Here is a 24,068-nt window from a genome sequence, read left to right as displayed (position 1 = left end):
TTTTTTTTTTTTTAACTACTAACTTTTTTCCTCTGACTTTGCAGTGGTAGTTCTTGGATTGAATTTCTGAATAATGAAGATGACCTTAAGGATATCTTTTTACAGCTAAGAGAAGGAAACCTTGTTTGTGCACAGTACCTTTGGCTTCGACATCAGGTAATCTATTTTGCATTTTGTTGTTAATGGCTTCATGGAACCTAGGATCAGTGATTGAATCCATTGTCTACACATGGATGAAGGATGTCGGGTGTGAGTGGGAAATGGCATGTTTGATAAAATTATCCCAACGATATTAAATTAGAGGTGAAGATACCTTAGAAACGTGTTTTATCCCAGAGTCTAATTAACTCCTAAATTTAGCTCAAAAGGCAATATTTTGGGTCACCTGGCTGGCTCAGTCAGTGGAGCATGTGACTCTTGATCTCTGGGTTGTGAATTTGGGCCCCACAATGGGCATGAAGATTACTTAAAAATAAAATCTTAAAAAAAAAAAAAAAGCAACATGTTGTTATTAAATGATTTATTGATGGGTTTCTTTTTTTTTTTTTTAAGATTTTATTTATCTATTCATGAGAGACATAGAAACAGAGAGAGAGGCAGGGACACAGGCAGAGGGAGAAGCAGGCTCCATGCAGGGAGCCTGACGTCGGACTCGATCCTGGGTCTCCAGGATTAGGCCCTAGGCTAAAGGTGGCGCTAAACCACTGAGCCACCTGGGCTGCCCTATTGATGGGTTTCTTAAAAAGTAGTGGAGAGGATGTTTCTGTTGTAGCTGGGATTGTGGTAAAGGATTGTGCATTAGCACTTCTGCTCTGATTGGGGAGGTATTGTTAGCTCCAAAAAGTAACTTGGTGTGATGTCATTAATGGACCCATTGCTTATTAAGATTGTACTTTTGGGCGGGGGGTGGGGGTGACTGGGTGACTGACGGTCACTGAGGGAGCCACTTGATGGGATGAGCACTGGGTGTTATTCTATATGTTGGCAAATTGAACACCAATAAAAAATAAATTTATAAAAAAAAATAAGATTGTACTTTCACCTCCTGTTAAGTTTTCCTTCCTTTGCCATTTCCACAGTCACTGTCACCTGATTGATTAGTTGGTACTTGTTGCCATGAGAGTTCATGGAATTTGTGGCTGTCAGCGACTCATCAGTACAGAGTAAATCACCCTTAAGTGCTCATAATTAAGTCAGTAATATATTTATTGAAATGACTGTCTAACAGGTCTTACCTTTTGGGGAGGCTGTCATTTTTAAATTTGTCCAATAGATCTTAATTTCTCACTCTGTATCATTTAGGCAAATTTTGAAAGCAGATTTGATGTGAAAATGCTTGAGAACTTGCTGAACTCGATTTCTACACCAGTCTCTTTACAAAAGCTTTGTCCGTGGCTTAAAAATGATGTGATCCCTTTTGTGAGAAGGGCCATACCTGAAGGGCAGGTAAGTTGCCTTCATTGTTTCTACTCTGGATGACTCAAATATAGCCTTTACCTTAGATCACCAAATAGTAAATGGCACCATTATCAGGTAGTTTGTTTAGTGTCTCTGTTGAAAGATTATCATGGGGGTTTTAAATTATTTTAGTGATTATCTGCTGAATATTGTATTTTTAAATGATATGTCTATTTCAGAAAATTCTTGCAAAATGGTTGGAACAAGCAGCCAGGAACCTTGAATTAACTGATAAGGTAATACCAGTATAATTAGCCCTTAAAAAACATTTCAAACACTCCCAGTGGCATATAACATTACTTTTAATGGTCTCTGTTACTCTTTAAAGGCAAACTGGCCAGAAAATGGACTTCAACTAGCAAAGGTGTTTTTTACAGCAGAAAAGCCGGATGAGTTGGTATTGGTGTCTTCTTGGCGTTGGATTTCCTTGGTATGATATAGAAAATGAATTTTTAGGAATAAAGCATTCAATTTATGTTAAATAGTTTGTTTACATGTACTTAGAAATATATCCACTTCTTAAATTTTCTGTTTGTATGTTCTTTTGTTGTATGCTTTTAAAATTCACGAAAAAGGAAAATGTCCTTTTTTTCTTCCTAATATTCCTATCAGAACTTCAACCTATTTTAGTGCTTTGCTTTTCTCTATTGAACCAGCCAAACAGGAAACAATATAAAGCATACTCCGAAGTAGTAGAGTTGGGATTTTCTGCATTGGCAGCAGTTCACAGTCCTTTAAATGAATGAAATTTAATAATGCATTAGGATTAGTTTTCAAAGATTATTTAAACCAGCAAACTACTCCCAGTTCTGATTATATTTCCTAGGCATTCTGATAGCCATTATGGCTTAAGTACTAGCCAAATTTTTAAAAGATCAAATTTAAAGAAAGTTCTGGGGGCAGCCCGGTAGCGCAGTGGTTTAGCACCGCCTGTAGCCCAGGGCGTGATCCTGGAGACCCTGGATCGAGTCCCACGTCAGGCTCTCTGCATGGTGCCTGCTTCTGTCTCTGCCTCTCTTTCTCTCTCTGCATCTCTATGAATAAATAAATAAAATCTTAAAAAAAATAAAAATAAAAAAATAAAAAAAGTTCTGGGAACTTTTTGACTGAAAAAAATTGCAGTGCTAGAAATGTTACTAAGCTCAGGAATACTGATATTATATTTGATGTTAATTTGAGGTTCATGAACTGAATTTATTATCTGGCTTCTAAATTTCTTAAGTTAATTTTTTTTCCTCTTTAAGTTTCTAAAAACTAGAAAGCATTCATTATATTTGAAAAAAAGTACATTGTTGTATTTTCGAAAAGTTTGTCGGGGTGCCATAAATTAGTTTATGAACTAATATGTGAGATATCCTGGTATGATCTCAACTCAAAAGTATTAAGGATAGGGTACCTGGCTGCCTCAGTTGGTTAAGCTTCTGCCTTCAGCTCAAGTCATGATCTCGGGGTCCTGGGATTAAGCCCCACATCTTGCTCCTTGTTCAATGGGGAGTCTGCTTCTCCTTCTGCCCCTCACCCCACTTATGTTCTCACTTTCTCTCTCTCAAAAACAAAAACAAAACCCCAAAAAACAAAAGTATTAAGGATTTAAGTACCAGAAGGTATGACCTTATATATGATCATAATATACATTATGAAATTACACCTATTCTTTACATTTCTAGGGCCCAAAATTAAATGATAAATTTTCTCCTTTCTTATATAGCAGATTCCTGCCAATAATTATACATACTGGTTTTACACTGTTAAAAATGAAACAGGAATTTTTTTCTATACTCTTCAAGCATTATATTGATAAATGTAGTCAATATGTATTATAATATGTGATGTGTATTGATCATTATAATACATCTTTCCATAGAAGAACTTTTTCTTTTTGCTATAAAATACTACTCTTTTCCCTGTTGTCTTTACCAATACTGAAAATTTTGTTCCTTGTATTTAAATTTAGGAAATGTTACAGCTTTATATCTGGTCTTGATTTATACAGATAGGATATTGAGGGCCATCTAAATGATGTTTTTGTAACTAAGTATAAAATACTACACTAACATTCAGGGGCACCTTGCTGGCTCAGTTGGTGGAGCATGAGACTCTCGATCTCGGGATTGTAAGTTTGAGCCCCTCATCGAGTGTAGAGATTACTTAAAAAAATAAAATCTTAGGGAAGCCTGCATGGCTCAGTTGGTTGAGCATCCAACTCTGATTTTGGCTCAGATTGTGATATCAGGGTTGTGAGATTGAGCCCTGTGTCAGTCTCCACATTGGGCGTGGAGCCTGCTTAAGATTCTTTCTCCCTCTGCCCAACCCCCAAAAAAATCTTAAAAGAAAAAGTTGTACTTACATTGAAGTTTTTATTTATTTATTTATTTTTAAGATTTATTTATGTATTTTAGAGAGCACAAGCAGGGGGCAAGAGAGAGGGAGAGACTCCTCAAACAGAATCTCTGCTCAATTCAGAGCCCGACATGGGGCTTTAATCCCAGGTCCCTGAGATTATGACATGAGCCAAAATCAAGAGTCAGATGCTTAACTAATTAAGCCACCCAGGCACCCCTAACATTGAAGTTTTTCTGTATGTGTATATTTCTGTTTGTTTTGTTTTGTTTTGTTTTTGAGAAAGTTGCTTTTGGATTTCTGTTGGATTCTGATGTTAATTTGCACTAGTATTAATGAGTTAAAATTCTACAAAATTTGAAGACATTAGGTGCAGATTTCCTCTTATATGCATAATCATGGTCATTTTTTATTTTGTCTGAAATAATTCTGACTTCTTGTATATTTCCCCTCATACTTTTGTTTTAGAAGGATTATCAAAACACAGAGGAAGTATGTCAGTTAAGGACTTTGGTACATAATTTACAGGAGTTGATCACACTGCATAGGAAATACAACTGCAAGTTGGCTCTCTCTGATTTTGAAAAGGTACAAGTCTAGATTTATCAGAAATGTTATTATTTTGTAATCACAGCCACTATGACTAGAACTTAGACCTATGCCACTTTTCTCTTGCGATCCAGGAGAATACAACCACCATTGTGTTCCGCATGTTTGATAAAGTGTTAGCCCCAGAGCTGATCCCTTCTGTCTTAGAGAAGTTTGTAAGAGTTTATATGCAGGAACATGGGTTACAAGAGGAGGAACTTCTCTTGCTCTACATAGAGGTAACTACTTTAGATCTAGTCTTTTTTCCTTACATCTGTGTGTGTCATTGTATAAACGTTTAGCTCTTTAAGGAATGTCATGCTTTACCGTGGGGCTTTATGCAGCATGTTGTATTGGTTAATGTGGCATAATCACTGCTGATTGACTGGTAACCTTGGGGAGAATGGAATAATATTAGGGCTTTCTCCAATTGGTTATTGTAAAATAATAGAAGTGTGAGCTCAACAAATGTGAGCAATGTTTTGTACACTAGTTCTATATGGTACAGAAAACTTGGGGATCCCTGGTGGCTCAGTGGTTTGGCACCTGCCTTTGGCTCAGGGCGTGATCCTGGAGTCCCGAGATCGAGTCCCACGTCGGGCTCCCGGCATGGAGCCTGCTTTTCCCTCTGCCTGTGCCTCTGCCTCACTCTCTCTGTGTCTCTCATGAATAGATAAATAAAATCTTAAAAAAAAAAAAAGAAAAGAAAACTTAAGGAAACATTCTTGAAGAATCTACAAATGAGATTATTGTAGCTTATTAAACTAATGGCCAAGGCTTTAGCAATTCTGTGGTTTTTGAGCATTATTTAAGGTTCGTGGCTAAGTAGTTTTTTCCACATCCATAAAAGCTATTTACCTAAATGTGTTGTTACTGCTTTTTGAAAGTAAGCTTTAAATTAAAACTTGGATTGAAATTTAAAGCTTTTAGTTAAAAAAATATATGTTTATCTCCTTTTAGGATTTATTGAAGAGATGTAGCTCAAAGTCCACCTCACTCTTTGAAACTGCATGGGAAGCAAAAGCCATGGCAGTAATAGGATGTTTATCGGACACAGATGTAAGTAAATGGTGACCAAGTAGATGTTCCTTTTGAGCATTGCATCTCTTCTTAAAACTTTTTCTCTGATCACAAAAGCAACTTATATTTGTTAAAGAGAATTCGTGAAGTTTGGGGAAAAAAAGAATAAAAAAATAAATAAATCCACCCAAATTCCATTTTCTTTAATTATAGAAAATAAGAAGTAAAAATGTTCTCATTCCCATCCCTAGAAGAACTACCATGGATGATTGGGTGCATATATTTCTAGGCTTTTCTATAATTATACACACACAGACACATTTTTTGATATGTTATAACATACTTTTATTATGACTTTCCACTGTTACTGGTCACCATTATAAAGTATGAATAAAACCATGAAAAATATTTTTAAACACAGACTAGAGACTATAGAAAAAAATAGAGCTATATGACAACTTTCAGCAGAGAAAATATTTTTTTCAGTTTTTCTAAATAATTAAATTGTTCTTTATGCGTGAGAATCAGAACAAATACACAATTTTACAGTCAGAGGAGATATTCTCAGAGTACTACACAGTGGATATAAGACCTCTACTATAGATTAGGTTGTGTCATTAATTTGCACGAAACATAAATCCAAGGGCTCTTCATGGTCAGTATGTTATGTGTCTTTGTAGCTCATATTCGATGCTGTGCTTAAGATAATGTATGCGGCAGTGGTTCCCTGGAGTGCAGCTGTGGAGCAGCTGGTGAGACAGCACTTAGAAATGGACCATCCCAAGTAAGATGACAGTCTCCCAGATAGTTGTGTTGGATAAGCCTCATGTTTTCACTGGACATTCACTTGTGCTTTATGCCCTTTACTGTGTCCCTTAGTATTTCATTAAAAAAAAAAAAAAAAAAAGACAATCCATGTTAATATCAACAAATTTCTAGGGTGCCTAGGTGGCTTAGTCAATTGAGCATCCAACTATTAATTTTCACTCAGATTGTGGTCTGGGGGTCCTAGAATCAAGCCCCATGTCGGGCTCCAAACTCAGTGCAGAGTCTGCTTCTGCCTCTCCCTCTGCCCACTCACTGGCCCCCTCCTGCTCATGCACTTGGCTTGCTCTCTCCCTCTCTCAAAGAAATGAATAAATAAAATCTTCTTTAAAAACCATTTAAAAAATATTAACAAATTTCCTTTTAGAGTCAAGTTATTGCAGGAAAGTTACAAACTAATGGAGATGAAAAAACTTTTACGAGGCTATGGCGTAAGGGAAGTGAATCTCTTAAACAAGGAAATCATGGTAAGTACAGTAGTTGAAAAGTCTGAACCCTGCTGTTCCATTCTGAAGGCAGCTTGGGAAATGGAATGACGACTTTATATTCTTAAAGGCTAACAGAGCTAGGTTCTTCACCACTTCCCTTTTGTTAGAGCATGAATAGGTTGTTCAGGGGCGCCTGGCTGGCTCAGATCAAGAGCAAGCAACTCTTGATCTTAGGGTAATGAGTTTGAGCTCCATTTTGGGTACAGAGATTACTTATATAAATAAAAAAAATTTAAATAAATACAGACTTCTTTAAAAATTATCCAATTTTTGTTTATTAGAATAGTAAAGATAAATACACACGTAACAAATACATTAAGGGTAGCCCTGGTGGCTCAGCAGCTTAGCGCCACCTCCAGCCCAGGGCCTGATCCTGGAGACCCAGGATGGAGTCCCACATCAGGCTCCCTGCATGGAGCCTGCTTTTCCTTCTGCCTGTGTCCCTGCCTCTCTCTCTCTCTCTGTGTGTCTCTCATGAATAAATAAATAAAATCTTTTAAAGAAACAAAACAAAACAAATGCATTAAAAAGCTAAAGGAGTATATTAAATCATCACGTTGTACAGCTTAAATATATGCAATGTGGTCACTTATATACCTCAGTAGACCTGGGAGGGTGGGGTGAGGAGAAGGTAGACAGGACTGTCATAAAATTATGATAGTAGAATATAAATCATGTTTTAATTTTTCACACAACTTAGTTTTTTTGCTGCTTGATTTTATTGTGATGAGTACTTTGCCCTTGTGAACAAAGAATTTCTGGATACTCTGAGATTTCATAATGAAGAAATGTATATATGGTCTTTGTTTCAGAGGGTGGTCAGATACATTCTCAAGCAAGATGTCCCATCTTCTTTAGAAGATGCTTTGAAGGTGGCCCAAGCATATATGTTGCCCAGTGATGAAATTTACAGTCTGAGGATTCTTGACCTAATTGATAGAGAACAGGTATGACAGTTCTGTATTGTCCTTTCTTAGGTTTCTTTGTTAAGTAAATCTGTAAAAGCTCAAATCAATAAAATCCGAATAGATTAGCACAAAAGAAAGCTATACCAAGGTGAAAACATTGGACGTTAAATTGAACACATTCTTCATATTTATAGGTTCTTTAGAAGTATTCTGTGACTAGTTATTGGGCTTTCATACTCTTTGGTGTTTATAAAAAGTAGACTCCTGTTTTATATGCACTCCAGAAACTTCTGATTCCAGAATAGGATGTGCGTTTTCTTTTTGTGTTTTAAATGTCTTTATTTTGATATTCTATAACCTTGAGCATACTTAAGAATTACAAAATACAAAGGGTTGTATTTGAATTTAATTTTTTTGTTTGCTGTCCTCAAAACCGGTTATCGGCTTCTTTAAAACGTCAGACCATATTGTTTTTTTAAGTGCTGTCTTTTTACCTTTAAATAGAAAAGCAAGAAGTAAGTTTAAACTGTCCTTTACAAGTACCAGCTGTTTTTTTTCTTTCAAACTCTGTCTATAGGGTGAAGACTGTGTCCTTCTGTTGAGGTCTTTGCCTCCTGCTGAAGCTGAGAAAACTGCAGAACGGGTAATCATATGGGCACGATTGGCATTACAAGAAGAACCAGATGATTCTAAAGAGGTGAGATTTTCACTAAAATGTAGATAAACCAAATAATTATGGATATTAATTAACAGGGTAGAAAAGACAGATAAACAGAAGAAAATCTGTTCTCACTGTTAGAATGTCATGTAAAAATCCCTCTGTAAATTTACTACATAGGAGAGAACCACGTATTACTGCTTTGGAGCAGTGGCTTGAGCCTCCATTGAATAATCAAGGATCTACAAACCAGAAGGATTAATTGAAGTAGTTGTTGTACACAAAGTATTTTCTGTAAAGCTTTGCAATATGAAGTGCTTTGTGTTGTGTGGGACATAGTCATTACTATCAAAGAACAATGTCAGCCACACTCAGTTGATTAAGTATCCAACTCTTAGTTTCAACTCAGGTCATAATCTCATGGGTTATGAGGATCCTCACTTAGTGGAGAGTCTACTTGAAGATTCTCTCTCTCTCTCTCTTTCTCTCTCTGCTCCTCCCACTTGCTCACTCTTACTCTTTCTCTCTAAAATTAATTAATTAATTAAAAAAATAATGTCAGCCACAGAACCCATGGACATCTAAGGAATCTTAGAACATTGGAATTTAGGAATAGTTACAAGAGTGCTGGTTCTCTTCTTTAAAGAGGTGAGGAACTGAATACCTAATTTATCCAGGATAGTTGAGATTTTTTTTTATCCTTTAGAGACAGATATCCCCCAATCTGCCTCAGCAGTCCAGTTCAGTAATTTTTTACCTTTAGAGAAATGAGGGTTGGTTTTTAATTTTTTTTTTGTATGTAATATTTATTATGCTCTTATGCTGGGGATCTTAGGTTAAATACTTTATTTTTTAAAGATTTTACTTATTTATTTGACAGAGAGAGAGCACATAAACAGAGGGAGTGGCAGGCAGAGGGAAAGAGAGAAACAGACTCTCCAATGAGCAGGGAGCCCGATGCGGGGCTGGATCCCAGGATCCTGGGATCATGACCTGAGCAAAAGGTAGATGCTCAATGGACTGAACCACCCAGGCACCCCCAGGTTACATACTTTAAGAGAATTGTGTACTTCCTCTTCACAACAAGGTTGTGAGATAGGTCCTGTTTTCAGCTCCTTATAGATCTTTTTTTTTTTTTTTGTAAGATTTTATTTATTTACTCATGAGAGACAGAGAGAGAGAGAGAAGAGACACAGGCAGAGGGAGAAACAAGCTCCATGTAGGGAGCCTGACATGGGACTTGATCCTGCGTCTCCAAGATCACGCCCTGGGCCAAAGGTGGTGCTAAACCACTGAGCCACCCGGGCTGCCCAGACCTTGCACTTTCTAAGCGTTTCACCTACATCATGTCTTTAAAGCTTTTCCTTCTGGGGCACCTGGATGGCTCAGTGGTAGAGTCTGCCTTTGGCTCAGGGCCTGATCCCAGGATCATGGGATCGAGTCCCACAGTGGGCTCTCCTTAGAGATCCTGCTTCTCCCTCTATGTCTCTGCCGCTCTCTCTGTGTCTCTCATGAATAAATAAATAAAATCTTTCAAAAATTAAAGCTTTTCCTTTTTTGACTTTTCTTGTCTTTTTGTTTGTTTTAAACTTGTCGGTCTGGAAGATAATGATTATTCCTTAGACTTCCATTCCCTAGGCTTAAACAACTTCAGTTCTTTTTAACTTTTCCAGAGAACTTTGCTAAATGTTTAGTCCGGTAATAAATAAAAACTATTTTAAAAAAATGAAACCCAACTGACAAAATGTAGCTAAAAGGTAATTTGGGGGATTTGCATATTTGTGGTATTTCTAAATCATATATCCAAGCATTCATACTGGTGTTTTTCATGTTTACATTCTGTATAATTCAATTATGATCCATTTCTTGGCTGTCTTGACTCCCTCTAACATGGATCCATTTTTTTCAGCCTTTTTTACTATTTTTTTCTGATATTGTGGTTTTTACGTATTTGTCTGTATGTGTACTAGTGAAGTGACAAAGGAAGTAGATTTCATTTTCTGTTTTTCTTTTTAGGACAAGGCCTGGAGAATGTCTGTAGCAAAGACATCTGTAGACATTCTTAAAATACTATGCGACATCCAGAAAGGTAGATTGTACCTCTGTGCTCTCTTCTTGGTTTTGTTTTGAAGCTAGCCCTTTTCAGAAAGGAGCATCAGTGACAGCCCTTGTCCTTACCCCTGGCTTTTTGACTTTCATTGTCTTCTTTGATCCTACCCATTTTTTTTTTCATGAAATCTTCCTTGCTTTATTCTTTTGATTAGTGGTATGAAAATGGAAGCATCTAAAATCAACTTACCATTTGTTTATATATACTTCATTCAGTAAGCTATTTAAGTCTAGACTAGATTTCTTGTGTTTATTGCTCCTATTTCTCACTTATCATTTGGTCATGATCAGGCAAAAACCTTTTTAAACTTGAACTTAAGTAAAACATTAATAAAGTAACTCTCTTGGGGAAAAAAGCTGCAATTTGTTTCAGAAAAGTTACCATTCCTCTTACAACCCATAAACTTCTGTTTTCTACCTTCAGAAAGAATAATTAGATTTCCTTCTGTACTTAAATTCTCTTCCCTCAGCTTCTGAAAAGACTTGAGATAAAACCATAGCCAATTAAAATTGTAGCTTTTGAAAATTCTGATAATATGGGAATTTGGATGTCTGTTAAAACTTTAAAAAATATAATTACAGACAATCTACAGAAGAAGGATGAATGTGAAGAACTCCTGAAACAATTTAAAGTTGTTGCTAGCTTACAGGTAAAGATGTTAAGTTATCCTGAACGTTATTTCTTTACTAATTAAGTTACTAATCAGTGAATTTGACATTAGTGATTAGTCTGTCCTTAAAATCTTCTGTACTAACCTTCAGGAATTTTATTTTATTTTATTGTTTTATTTTTTTACTTTATTTTTTAATAAAGATTTTATTTATTTATTCATGAGAGACACACAGAGCGAGGCAGAGACACAGGCAGAGGGAGAAGCAGGCTCCATGCAGGGAGCCCGATGTGGGACTCGATCCCTGGACCCCAGGATCACGACCCATGCCAAAGGTAGACGCTTAACCACTGAGCCACCCAGGCATCCCACCTTCAGGAATTTTTTTTTTTTTTTTTAATTTTTATTTATTTATTTATGGTAGTCACACACAGAGAGAGAGAGAGGCAGAGACACAGGCAGAGGGAGAAGCAGGCTCCATGCACCAGGAGCCCGACGTGGGACTCGATCCCGGGTCTCCAGGATCGTGCCCTGGGCCAAAGGCAGGCGCCAAACCGCTGCGCCACCCAGGGATCCCCCTTCAGGAATTTTAAATACAGCATAACTAGTTTTCCTTTTTTTTGTCTCTATCATTTAAAAAACATTATGGAGATATAATTCACATACCATACTATTCATCCATTTAAAGTGTATAATTCAGTGGTTTTGGGATATTGTCTTAGTAAGTTTTCATAATTGTGATAACAATATAAAATTTGCTATTTTAACCGTTTTCCAACATACAGTTCAGTGGCATTGGTTACATTCACAATGTTGTGTGACCTTCAACAGTATCTGCTTTTCATCACCTCCAACAGGAACTCTGCTTTTTATCTATTTTATCCATTTTTACCTATGAAGTAGTAACTCCCTGCTCCCCTCCCCCTCCAGCCCTTGTAATCTCTGATCGACTTTCTGTCTCTGAATTTGCTTATTCTATATATTTCATATAAGGGGAAGCATACAATATCCTTTTGTATCTGGCTTTTCTCAGTGTGATGTTTTCAAGGATCATCTGTAGTGTAGCAGGCGTCAGTGTTTGGTTCCTTTTTATTGCTGAATCATGTTCCACCATATAGATGGACCACATTTTGTTTATTCCTCTATTGATGGACACTTGGGTTGTTTCTACTTTTTGGCTATTGTGAGTAATGCTGCAGTGAGTATATGGTAAGCTAGTCGTGTGAACCACCATTCAGAACCCATCTGTCTGACCCCAGTACCAGTACCCCTTGCTTATTCTCTTTGGCACTGTTTCAGCAGCAATAAACAGTTAAGATTACTGAAAGTTGGGGGCACCTGGGTGGCTTACTTGGTTAAGCCTCTGCCTTTGGCTCAGGTCCTGATCCCAGGATCTTGGGATTGGAACCTGTTTCTCCTTCTCCCTTTGTTTCCTCCCTCTGCTCATGCTCTGCTTCCCTTTCTCTCAAATAAATAAAATCTTTAAAAAAATTAAAAGATTACTGAAAATAGAGGCACTGGGTGACTCAATCAGATAAGTGACTGCCTTTGGTTCAGGTCACGATCTCAGGGTCTCATGATCAAGCTTGTATCTGGCTCCCTGCTCAGTGCTGAGTCTGCTTCTCCCTCTCCCACTGCCCCTCCCCCCACTTGTCCATGCATGTTCTCTTTCAAATGAACGAATAAAATCTTTAAAAAAAAAAAAGATTACTGAAAATAAAAATATATGCCTTTAAAAGTCATGAAATATATTGGCTGTGTAGAAGCTGCATTCCTTTGGGAAAAGATGCACATTGAAAAAAGAAACTTCTTGGTTTAATCACTCTATGTTTATCTTTGACTAGATTATACATGGCTGATACATAATTCAAAAGGTTTTAAAAATGGTTAATTTTGTTTGTATATTTTACCACGACAAAAAATAAACTTAAGTTCTGTACTACATGTTACAAACAATAAGGAATTAATTCTTTGATTTAAAAAGTTTAAAAGAATAGTGAAAAACAAGTCTTCTTCATATCATGACACTCCATCTATCCAGTTTCCCTCATTAGGTACAACCACCATCACCAGTTTCTTGTGTATTTTTTCAGATAGTCTATGGTTATATATAAGCATAAACATTTCTGTGGTTCCTAATAAAGAGGGAACTGTAACATATAATGAATAAAATCTCCCACAACTTATCTGTAGTAAATATAGGAAATATTGTCTGCCTGCCTGCCTGCCTTTCTAAAGATTTTATGTATTGACAGAGAGCACAAGCAGAGGGAGTGGCAGAGGAAGGGAGACGTAGGCTCCCCTTTGAGCAGGGAGCCCGATGCAGGTCCCAATCCCAGGACCCCCCAGAATCATTAACTGAGCCGAAGGCAGACACTTAACCAACTGAGCTCCCCAGTTGCCTCTATTTATTTCCATAAATAAGTATTTCTACATTATGCTACCCTTTGGGAAAGATCACTCATATTTTGGGGAAAATATTAGTTTCAAAACTTTACATTTTATAAATATTGACTACACCATAGGTTAAGTTATGCAACCATCAAAAATAATGTTTATGGTGGCGTTCCTGGGTGGCTCAGTTGGTTAAGTGACACTCTTGATTTTGGCTCAGGTCGTGATCTCAGAGTCCTGGGATTGAACCCCCAAGTCAGGCTCTGCTCAGCAGTCTGCTTCTTTCCCTCTGCACGCCAACCCCGGCTCACACACACACGCTTGCTTTCTCAAATCTTTCTACAATTATTATCATTATTTTTTAATCTATGTAGTGATGAAGAAAGGGGAAATGCCATAGTGTTAACTGGAGAAGGTAACATGAAATTATCCATGCAGCCACAAAATGCTGGTGAAAGAAACTGAGAAGAAATACCAAGCAAATGGTCACTGCTTATTAGGTTAACCAGTTCTCAACTGAGGTGTGTGTTTGCACCCAGGGGATACTTGGCAGTGTCTGAAGATATTTTTGATTGTCACAAGTAGTGCAAGGAGGGTGCTGGTGGCATCCAATGGTAGAGGCTAGGGGTGCTGCTACAATGCACAGACAACCCCCACAACAAAGAATGATCCAGCAAGATTGAGAAACCTTGCTCTAAAGTGTGGCATCAAAACAGAAGGTCTAGGGGTGGTCTAGGGGTCATTTGGAAGAGCACCTGACTCTTGATTTTAGGATGAGCCCTACATGGGGTGTAGAGATTACTTAAAAAAAAAAGGGAGGGGGCAGCCCAGGTGCTCAGTGGTTTAGTGCCACCTTCAGCCCAGGACCTGATCCTGGAGACCCAGGATCAAGGCCCATGTCGGGCTTCCTGTGTGGAGCCTGCTTCTCCCTCTGCCTGTGTCTCTGCCTCTCTCTGTGTATGGCTCTCACGAATAAATAAAAAATAAAAATTAAAAAAAAAAAAGAAAGAAAAAAGGAGGAAGAGGTCTGACTCACTATTTCTACCTCTTGGTATCCTTCCATGGGCCCCAGTGGGAATTTTTAATTGGGTCAGAAAAATAAATTCTAGGTGCGGAATTAGATACCAATCAGGAATAATTACAAAAAGGGGCAAAGCTGGGTTCTTCAAGCCACCTGAGTAGAATCACCCAAATCTAATACTTAATCTGGCCCTCTTGCTATTCAGGGCTCTGCCACAGCAGAGAACCATCCAACACTGAGAAATAGTGTCAATAGTGCTGATGCTGAGAAAATCCTGGGCTAAAATGGTTTTTCCTCTTTTCCAAACTTTTTATAATGTTCGTTTCATAACTTAAAACATAAAGTCTTACATTGTTAAGTTAAAAGGGGGTAATCTTTGAGGGAGAAATGAGAGGTTTGAGACATTCCAATGGTTTTCTTTTTTAAGATTTTATTTATTTATTCATGAGAGACACAGAGAGAGGGAGGCAGAGGCAGAGGAGAAGCAGGATCCCCACAGGGAACCCAGTGCAAGACTTGATCCCAAGATCATGGATCATGCCCTGAGTCAAAGGCAGACGCTTAACCACTGAGCCACCCAGGCCTCCCCCCCCAGTGATTTTTAAAAACAGATGAAGAGGGGATCCCTCGGTGGCTCAGCGGTTTGGCGCCTGCCTTTCGCTCAGGGTGTGATCCTGGAGTCCCGGGATCAAGTCCCACGTCGGGCTCCCGGCCTGGAGCCTGCTTCTCCCTCCTCCTGTGTCTCTCCCGCTCTCTCTCTCTCTCTCCCTCTCTCTCTCTATCATAACTATATAAATAAATCTTTTAAAAAAATTTTTTTTTTTTAAATGTCTATTTACTTATGATAGTCACACACAGAGAGAGAGAGAGGCAGAGACACAGGCAGAGGGAGAAGCAGGCTCCATGCACCGGGAGCCCGACGTGGGATTTGATCCCGGGTCTCCAGGATCGCGCTCTGGGCCAAAGGCAGGCGCCAAACCGCTGCGCCACCCAGGGATCCCCTTAAAAAATTTTAAAAAATAAAAAATAAAAACAGATGAAGGGATGTCTGGGTGGCTCAGCGGTTGAGCATCTGCCTTCTGCTCAGGTCATGATCCTTGGGTCCCAGGATCGAGTTTCACATCAGGCTCCCTATGAGGAGCCTGCTTCTCCATCTGCCTATGTCTCTGCCTGTCTCTCTGTGTCTCTCGTGAAAAAAAAAAAAAATCTTTTTTAAAAAGTAAAAAGAAAAAACAACAGATAGATGAAGTAAACAGACGTGTCATGCTATCCTGCTTGCCTTGCTAGGAGAGCTTCAAGGTCTTCCTGTCCTTCGGAGATTATAGCAATGGTTCCCTGGTCGCAGAGCTCCGCGAACAGTACATGAAAGCTTATGAAGTCACACAGAGCAAACACAAATCCTGGAGTGCCGCAGAGCCTGCAGCCACAGAGGACAAGAGCCTTAGCGCTAAGTCCAAGCTGCACAGACAGGTGCTGGCCCTACATATGTCCATGGAAGAGCAGGAGGCCGAGCTGACCTTGCGAGCCTTAAACCACGGGAATCTGGATGCAGCGCTGAGTAGGTGCAGGTGAGTCCCAGCCCTGTGCTTGCACAGCTTGTCTCTGGAAGGAACACTTGCTTCCTTGACTTCTTTGGTGATAGGGTAAGGCCAGTGACATTTTCATTTTCACAGAAGTGTTCTTGGTTTCTCACTCAGAGCCTAGTGTGGACTTCTGGGTCAAAAGCGATATCATAGGGACGCCTAGGTGGCTCAGTCAATTAAAAGCTTCTGACTCTTGATTTTGGCTCAGGTCATGATTTCAGGGTCATGGATGGAACCCTGTGTTGGGCTCCATGCTGGGTGTGGAGTCTGCTGGAGATTCTCTCTCTGCCCCCTGCCCCCACTCCCTCTCTCTTAAAAAAGAAAGTGGTAGCATAGAAGGCAAGTAACTCACATAGAGTCATTGGGTAACCTAATTGTTGAATTTAGGTTGCCTTTGTATTCTGACAGTTAATAGTGTCCCAAGTAAGCTGAATGTTATAAAGACATTTTAAATGATGGTGGTGGTCACATATTGACCCAAGAAAGGCAAATGCGTTTGCTTTTGCTCTGCGTGCTCTACCTTCCAACACATCCTTTCTTCCAGAGACTTATTTAAATATCACTGCAATGTGGACACCGGGAAATTGCTGTTTCTGACATGTCAGAAGCTTTGTCAAATGTTGGCTAACGATGTTCCGATGGCAATACCTGTCGGCCTCAATCTTCCTTCTGAAATACATGCTCTAGCTTGCCAAGCTGCCACCATCTGTAGCCCAGGTGACAAGATTTATAATATATATAGTTTTGTGTTCTTGGCTTCATTTCCTACTGGTCTCCCACATGCTGTCTCTATACAATTGGATGTTGTGGTGAGGACAAAAGATCCTCTCCATTTTACAAAGAGCCATTTATAGTAAATTCTCTATGGGGATTACTGTTTGAAAATATTTACAGGTATTAACAATGTCATTTCCGACTGTTGATACTCACTTTGATGGGACTGTGAAATTCCTTGCATCTCCATATATGATCTTATTTCTCAGCCGAGCTTAAGAAAAAAGTTGAACTGCATTATTTAGGGTAGTCATAGTTTTATGGAAGCTTTTCTCTCTACTTTGTGGCCTTTAGAATTTTGTATGTCAGTTACTGGAGGATTTTCTTTATTCCAAAGACATGAAATATTTTTTTGACATGAAATATTAGTGTAATGATTTTTCTCCATTTTCTTTCAGATTTTTTACTAGATGCTTTAGAACTATGTAAATATACCTTAATGGCAGTAGAGCTTTCCAGACAGTGCCAAATGGATGACTGTGGAGTTCTAATGAAAGTAAATTGCTTTTGGATTTCTTTTCCTTAAACAAAACCCCTGCCCATCCTTTATGTACCACTTTTAAATCACTTGTGTAGTTTACAAAAATACCAAATCTGTCTCTTATGTTTTCTCATCTGAGGCCAGAAAACTCAAGGGCTTGAGACCTCTTTTCCAGTCTCATTTATTGGCTACTTTAAGTTGCACTATCATTTAAAATGTTGGACCTCAGGCAGCCCGGGTGGCTCAGTGGTTTGTGCCACCTTCAGCCCAGGGCGTGATCCTGGAGTCCCAGGATCGAGTCCCACATCGGGCTCCCTGCATGGAGGCTGTTTCTCTCTCTGCCTGTGTCTCTGCCTCTCTCTCTCTCTCTCTGTCTGTCTCTCATGAATAAGTAAATAAAATCTTAAAAAAAAAAAAGGTTTGGCCTCAAATGAGGCATCTCTGGACATTGTCCTTCTTTTAGAATAACAATTTAATCTTAAATTACGTTACTATACTATAAGTCGCAGACCTGAAGAAACAAACTACACTGTTGATTTTGACCATCAAAACTGTTTGGCTCTAATATATCTGATCCTGGGTTCTGCCTGGTGAAGGTGGTATTTGTGTTTTTGGAGTGTTTTTACTTGTGTCATTTCCATGTGATTTGGTGTTCAGACTTCCTTCGGAACTCACAAAGATCCATATGAAGAGTGGTCCTACAGTGACTTCTTCAGTGAAGATGGAATAGTTCTTGAGACACAGATGGTGCTCCCTGTTATTTATGAATTGATTGCATCACTTGTGCCTCTTGCTGGTAATTGTCACTTGTGTCATTTTCTGTGTATTTCTGCCTTATACTAGTTTTGACTGTGGAGGTCTGGAACTAGAACTAAACACCTTAATATGGTGAATCTGGCAGGCATAATGTTGAGCAAAAAAGCTAGACACAAAAGAATGTCTATGTACCATCTGATTTCATTTATATAAAGTACAAGGACAGGTTACAAGGAAGCCGTGCTGTTGGAAGTCAGGAGAGTGGTTGATTAGGTTACCCTTGGAGGTGGGCAGTGGCTAGAATGGGGGAAAGAGGGGGCTTCGGGTATTGGTAAGGTTCTGGGTTTGTTTGGTTTTTTTGTTTGTTTGTTTGGGTGCTGTTCTGTGGATATATTCACTTTATCAAGTTGTACACTTAATCTGTGTACTTTTCTGAATATATACTTAAATGGTTTTTTTAAAAGCGACAGTATGCTTTAAAACATTATATGATAATAGCATAATATTTAAATATCTCTTGGAATATGAGGGAGTTGTTTTATTTAGTGTTACATATTTTACTCTGTTTTGTAGAAAGCAAGAGATATCCCTTGGATTCTACAAGTTTACCATACTGCTCTATTAATGAAGGTATTTGACATCAGAAATGTTCACTGTTGTAAATACGCCAATACAGAAATTTGTGGAAATCATGGATACGAATCTGACTTAATGTTCTTGATATGGTTATTTAATTATTATGGTCACAGTGTTAATCTTCCAAAGCGTCAGGAGAGTGTGTTATTTGGCTCATGACATTAACGTTTATGAATCTGTTCATAAATTTTGGCCTTCCCTCCCCCCCCCAAAAAAAAAAAAAATTTTGGCCTTCCCAATGGAGAAGTGGTTTTTTTTTCCAGCTAATGACTTAATAAGCATCTCAAAATAGACAAGTTATAATCATATTTAGTTATTTTCTGGTTTAAATCAAGTCCATGTTAATTCTCTCATTTACTTACTTTGAGAACCAATTCTATGATCATCATCTCCACTGAAAACATAGGCTGTCCCTGGAAACAATTTTCAGTAATATCTTTCTTTCTTGAAAAAAATCTAACTGGATTAACATACTTTTCCTGAAATGAAACACTTCTATCATTTCACAGGAGACAACCTTATTTTACCTATTATAAACTCCATCTCTGCCCTGCTCCAAAACCTTCAAGAATCTAGCCAGTGGGAGCTGGCCCTAAGATTTGTCATTGGTTCATTTGGTACCTGTCTTCAGCACTCTGCATCAAGCTTGATGAATGACAGTCTGAGTGGAAAGGTATAGTTTTGAGAACAAATGCTTTCACTTTGGTTGAATATAGATAAAAGTACTGCCAAACAAAGGAATTTGGAGTTCACATTTTCTCTTTTGACTCTGAAGCAAGGAAATTGATAATTTGTCAGAGTTAAGAAATAGTTGCTGAGCAGCTACTAAGATTCGGGTGTAGTTCAGGGTTCTTGCACACTCATACTCAATCTCAACGACCCGAGAGTCTCCATTTTGCAAATGAGGAAGCCAACTGAGGGAGGTGAAATTAGTTGGCTGAGGTTTTAAGTTGCAGTGGTATGTCTACTTATTCCAAACTCAGTGACCACATTATGTCAAAACTCTGCTATTTGTTTTATTATGGCCCAAATTTTTATAATTGTTACCTGATGGCATAATTGAAAAGAGTCTAGAAGGGGTGCCTGAGTGGCCCAGTGGTTGAGCATCTGCCTTCGGCTCAGGTCATGATCTCGGGGTCCTGGGATTGAGTCCTGCATCAGGCTCACTGAAGGGAGCCTGCTTCTCCCTATCCCTAGGTCTCCGCCTCTCTCTGTGTATCTCTCATGAATAAATACATTAAAAAAAATTTTTTTAAAGTATCTAGAAGACAAAGTACCTGTTGATAATGTTCTTATGAAACTAGTCTCTGAGAGAATTGTATTCACTGCTATTCTATTGATGTTTATTAAATACCAATTTTTAAAAAGTTAACTTTATTTAGGTATAGCTTTCAAAATTGCACATTTTAAGTGTATCAGCCAATGTAGTCACCATGTCACCAACACCACAATCAAGAGAGAGTATTTGAAATGGTTCCTTTTTGCTCCTTCCTAGTCAGTTTCACCACAACCCCCCCACACATGCCCTCCGGCCATAGTGATATGTCATCATAGATTAAATGCCAGTACAGGGGATCCCTGGGTGGTGCAGTGGTTTGGCACCTGCCTTTGGCCCAGGGCGGGATCCTGGAGACCTGGGATCAAATCCCACGTCGGGCTCCCGGTGCATAGAGCCTGCTTCTCCCTCTGCCTGTGTCTCTGCCTCTCTCTCTCTCTCTCTGTGACTATCATAAATAAATAAATAAATAAATAAATACCCATACATTTTGCATATAATGATGAATTTCCAAAGTTCCTTAATATTTAAGAAAAGGTTTTAGAATGATGCATAGATTGAAGTGGGCCTAAAGATTCTTCTGTTCTTTTCTAAAAGTTGTTTGGAGAGGCCACATTAGTTAAATCAAAGCATGTTGTTATGGAATTGAAAGAGAAAGCCGTTACATTTATCAGGGGAAATGCTACAACATTATTGTACAAAGTGAGTATCTGTTCTTGGTAAGCTCTCTTTTTTAAAATTAATTATTTTTCTTCCTCTCTTCTGGTTGCTTCTTATCTCTCAGTGAGGATAAGAGTTGGGTGGGGAGGAGGGGGTGTTGGGGTTTGAAGAGAAGCTATGGAATTGTCATGTAGGGGAGAAGAAAGTAGGAGTTCTGTGACATATAGAACTGTTAGAGTTGTTTCCTTAAATTTATAATAATGATAAAGGATGTTAAAACTAAGTAAACAAGTTGTAACTAAGTTACTTTAAATAACTTTTCCTGAAACACTCTTTCCTAAGGTCTGTAATTAAATTTAGTAACAACCTTCAGAAACCAGGTTCTGTTTTGATTGTAAAGACTGTCTTCTCTTGATACTTTCTTCTGATAGGTATTTAATTGTCGCCTCGTGGATCTTGACTTGGCGTTGGGTTACTGCACTCTCTTACCCCGAAAAGAAGTGTTTGAAAAACTCTGGAAGCTCATAGATGAAGCATGGCATAATTATGACAAAATTTTGGTATGACCGATGGAAGCACAGCTTCAGTTCTTGAAGTATTAAAAGATGTAGGGGAAGAAATGAAATTGGCTTTGCCCCCAGATCTTAAAGACTTAAGCAGAAGAAATGTCGAGCTCACTCACTTACTTTCTACCAGCTTTTCCTTGAGTAGTGGCACACTAATGAACTACATGCATGTTATAAGCATTGCTCAACCCCCAAAATTTTAATATTGTTTACTTATTAAATCTGTATATAGTCATAGATCTTCACTTATATTTACCTTAGTGTATTTGAAATCTTAGACATGAGCCAATGCTTTTTTTGTAGGACAAGGGTAATGGATACAAAAGTTCTCTCTGATGATATTTGTCTTAAAATTTGCTTTTTATGGGTGTTTTGTTTGCAGGTTAACCAAAATTTGGCCTTTTCTTTGAAGGAAAGCCAGACTAAATTTATGGTATCATACTACAAGTTGAATGACCTAATTATTGTATGAATAATGACCGTGTAGAAAGCAATATGTAACATTCTACACGTTACCACAAAGAGAGATTATGATTTTTATTGTTGGATTTCATCTAAAAGGTGTTAGAACATATTCACATATTTTATTTGCAATTGAATTTTATATTTTGATTTTTTTAGGCAGTATCTCTGGTGGGCTCTCACCTGGCCAGCCTCTATCAGGAAATAGAAATGGAGCTCAAGTTCTGCGAGCTCAGTACTGATGCCCGGTGGGGTATTAATCTTGGCAAACTTGGTGTGAGTATTCTTTGGAATGCCATGAAATTTCATCCATTGTGATGATTTCCCTAGGAAAACAAAGCTCTCATTGCCCTTTCTTTGGAGAAAGAATGTATATTGTAGACTCATAAATTTTAGTTATATTAAAATTTAATTGATGTTTTAAAGAAATAAGGACCGTTTGCTTCATTTCTTTTTTCTATATTTTTAAGGAAATTAGAAGAGGCTTGATATTTTTGTCTACTTAGCTTTCTCATTTATAGAAATATATCTAGTATTAACATCCAAGGTGTTTCAGACCTGACCTGTAGCCTCATACTTTTGTGCTACTGTTTGGTTAAAGATAACATCAATGTATATATAGGTATGCCAAGAACTCTTACTAAGGAGGGACTGCTGGGTGGCTCAGCCAGTCTTCTGCTCAGGACGTGGAGTTCTGGGATGGAATCCCATATCAGGCTCCCTGCAGAGAGCCTTCTTCTCCCTCTGCCTGTGTCTCTGCCTCTCTCTCTGTGTCTCTCATGAATAAATGAATAAGAATCTTAAAAAAAAAAAAAAAAAAAGAATTCCTACCAGGGAAAAATCATTTTTCACTTTGTAAAAACAAAACCCTATTTTCTTTACACTCTGAATGAAAAACATTTTATTTTATTTTAGTTTTTTTAAAGGTTTTTAAATTTATTCATGAAAGATGCAGAGAGAGAGAGGCAGAGACACAGGCAGAGGGAGAAGCACGCTCCATGCAGGGAGCCCGATGTAGGACTCGATCCTGGGACTCTGGGAGCACGCCCTGAGCCGAAGGCAGAAGCTCAACCACTGAGCCACCTGGGCTGCCCAAAACATTTTATTTTATACACACATAGTAAGGTTATCAAATGTGTAATCACTGCAGAAATGGTATGTGTTTTGATGTCTAAATCATATGCAGTCATGGGACTAGTTATCACTAACAACCATGCTCAACTGATGAAGAGCCAAAGGTTAGTGTGACTAAGAGAGGTATTTGACCCACAGCCAAGTATACCTGAATCTTAGGGTGATGGTCAAGTGGGTGGGATGATTTAAAAAAAAAAATAAAAAATAAAAAAAATAAAAAAATAAAAGAAGATGGAGGAATCTAGAAAAATGTTTCTCTATAAAAAGGATAGTAAAAAAGTAAATTACCATGGTGTCCTTTTTCTAGTACATTTTACTTTATTGGGTTTTTTCTTTTGCTTTTTATTTCTAGATTTCTTTTCAGCCAGTTTTCAGGCAACATTCTCTCACCAAGAAGGACCTCATTAAAGCTCTCGTGGAGAATATAGATATGGACACAAGCGTCATTTTGGAATATTGCTGGTAATTCTTTAAACCTTAGTGGTATTTTTGCTGTTAGCTTAAAAAACAGGTACTCCTTACTGCAAGAAGATGATAATAAAGATGACTATGGTCCATGGACCCCTGATGTTTTCTTTTGTTTATCCCCAAACTGAGTAAATCTAGAACCAGATTAAATTTTCTTAAGTTATCATGTAACAGTGTTTCCCAGACTTGCCAAGTGATGAACATCACCTAAGTCACCTGATTTTAAATTATAGATTCCTGGGCCCTTCCCTTGTGGTTCTGACTCAGCAGATCTAGGCTGAGCCCCAAGAATCTGATCCTTAATAGGAAGGAGTTCCAGATGATCCCCATGTTCAGAAAGTTTGGGAATATTGTTATGAGCAATTGAACGTATAAATCAGATTAACTCAGGGGCAGGGTCATCTTAAATTAAGACATAATGAAAAGTATGATTTAGGGAGATTTTTAAAAAATAATAAGTGAATAGAAAAAACTTAAGACTGAACGTTTTGTTTATAGATAATAATTCACTGTGATGAGTAGGAATAAATAATATCTCAGGTGTTTATCTAATAAATAGGATGACTAGTTTGGTGACACATTGTCAGTTTCAAAGTGCTTTCTCATACACCATTTAATTTTTACAATTTTTATTGCATATTATCACCAGTTTATATATGAGGAAACAAACCCATGTTAGGTAACCTGCTCAAGGTCAAATAATAAGTGACTGCTTTAAAAATATTAAAGGTGCTATATGACCCTTATCCAGTTTGTGACAGAAGTTTGTGAAGTCAGAGTTAGTGTTATGAGGCTGCCTAGCACAGAGGCACACAGGCCACATAGCTTTCAAACCAGGTAGGTACCCAGCTC

At 38.1% G+C, this 24,068-nt stretch overlaps 2 protein-coding genes across 2 annotated transcripts in view; one reads left to right on the top strand and one right to left on the bottom strand.

Annotated features, from left to right (window-relative positions):
* The window catches only part of KNTC1 (kinetochore associated 1), a 79,049-nt gene that overhangs the window by 30,375 nt on the left and 24,606 nt on the right, over window positions 1–24,068 (top strand). Inside the window, 23 exon segments of the mRNA XM_049101723.1 lie at window positions 45–156; window positions 1,303–1,446; window positions 1,638–1,694; window positions 1,787–1,888; window positions 4,267–4,386; window positions 4,482–4,625; window positions 5,347–5,445; window positions 6,087–6,190; window positions 6,599–6,698; window positions 7,532–7,666; window positions 8,205–8,324; window positions 10,302–10,374; window positions 10,977–11,044; window positions 15,708–15,988; window positions 16,548–16,720; window positions 17,176–17,273; window positions 17,916–18,054; window positions 18,588–18,644; window positions 19,160–19,323; window positions 20,524–20,628; window positions 21,018–21,146; window positions 21,774–21,890; window positions 23,101–23,210. Coding sequence (XP_048957680.1) covers window positions 45–156; window positions 1,303–1,446; window positions 1,638–1,694; window positions 1,787–1,888; window positions 4,267–4,386; window positions 4,482–4,625; window positions 5,347–5,445; window positions 6,087–6,190; window positions 6,599–6,698; window positions 7,532–7,666; window positions 8,205–8,324; window positions 10,302–10,374; window positions 10,977–11,044; window positions 15,708–15,988; window positions 16,548–16,720; window positions 17,176–17,273; window positions 17,916–18,054; window positions 18,588–18,644; window positions 19,160–19,323; window positions 20,524–20,628; window positions 21,018–21,146; window positions 21,774–21,890; window positions 23,101–23,210 — 2,751 coding nt within the window.
* ZCCHC8 (zinc finger CCHC-type containing 8) overlaps window positions 1–24,068 on the bottom strand; it is a 114,057-nt gene that overhangs the window by 89,875 nt on the left and 114 nt on the right. The gene's annotated exons all lie outside the window — the stretch shown is intronic.

The sequence above is a fragment of the Canis lupus genome, chromosome 26 (assembly GCF_003254725.2).
Source record: "Canis lupus dingo isolate Sandy chromosome 26, ASM325472v2, whole genome shotgun sequence".
NCBI lineage: Eukaryota > Metazoa > Chordata > Mammalia > Carnivora > Canidae > Canis > Canis lupus.
Note: the sequence above shows the minus strand (reverse complement) of the source record. Positions and strands in the feature narration are given on the sequence as shown.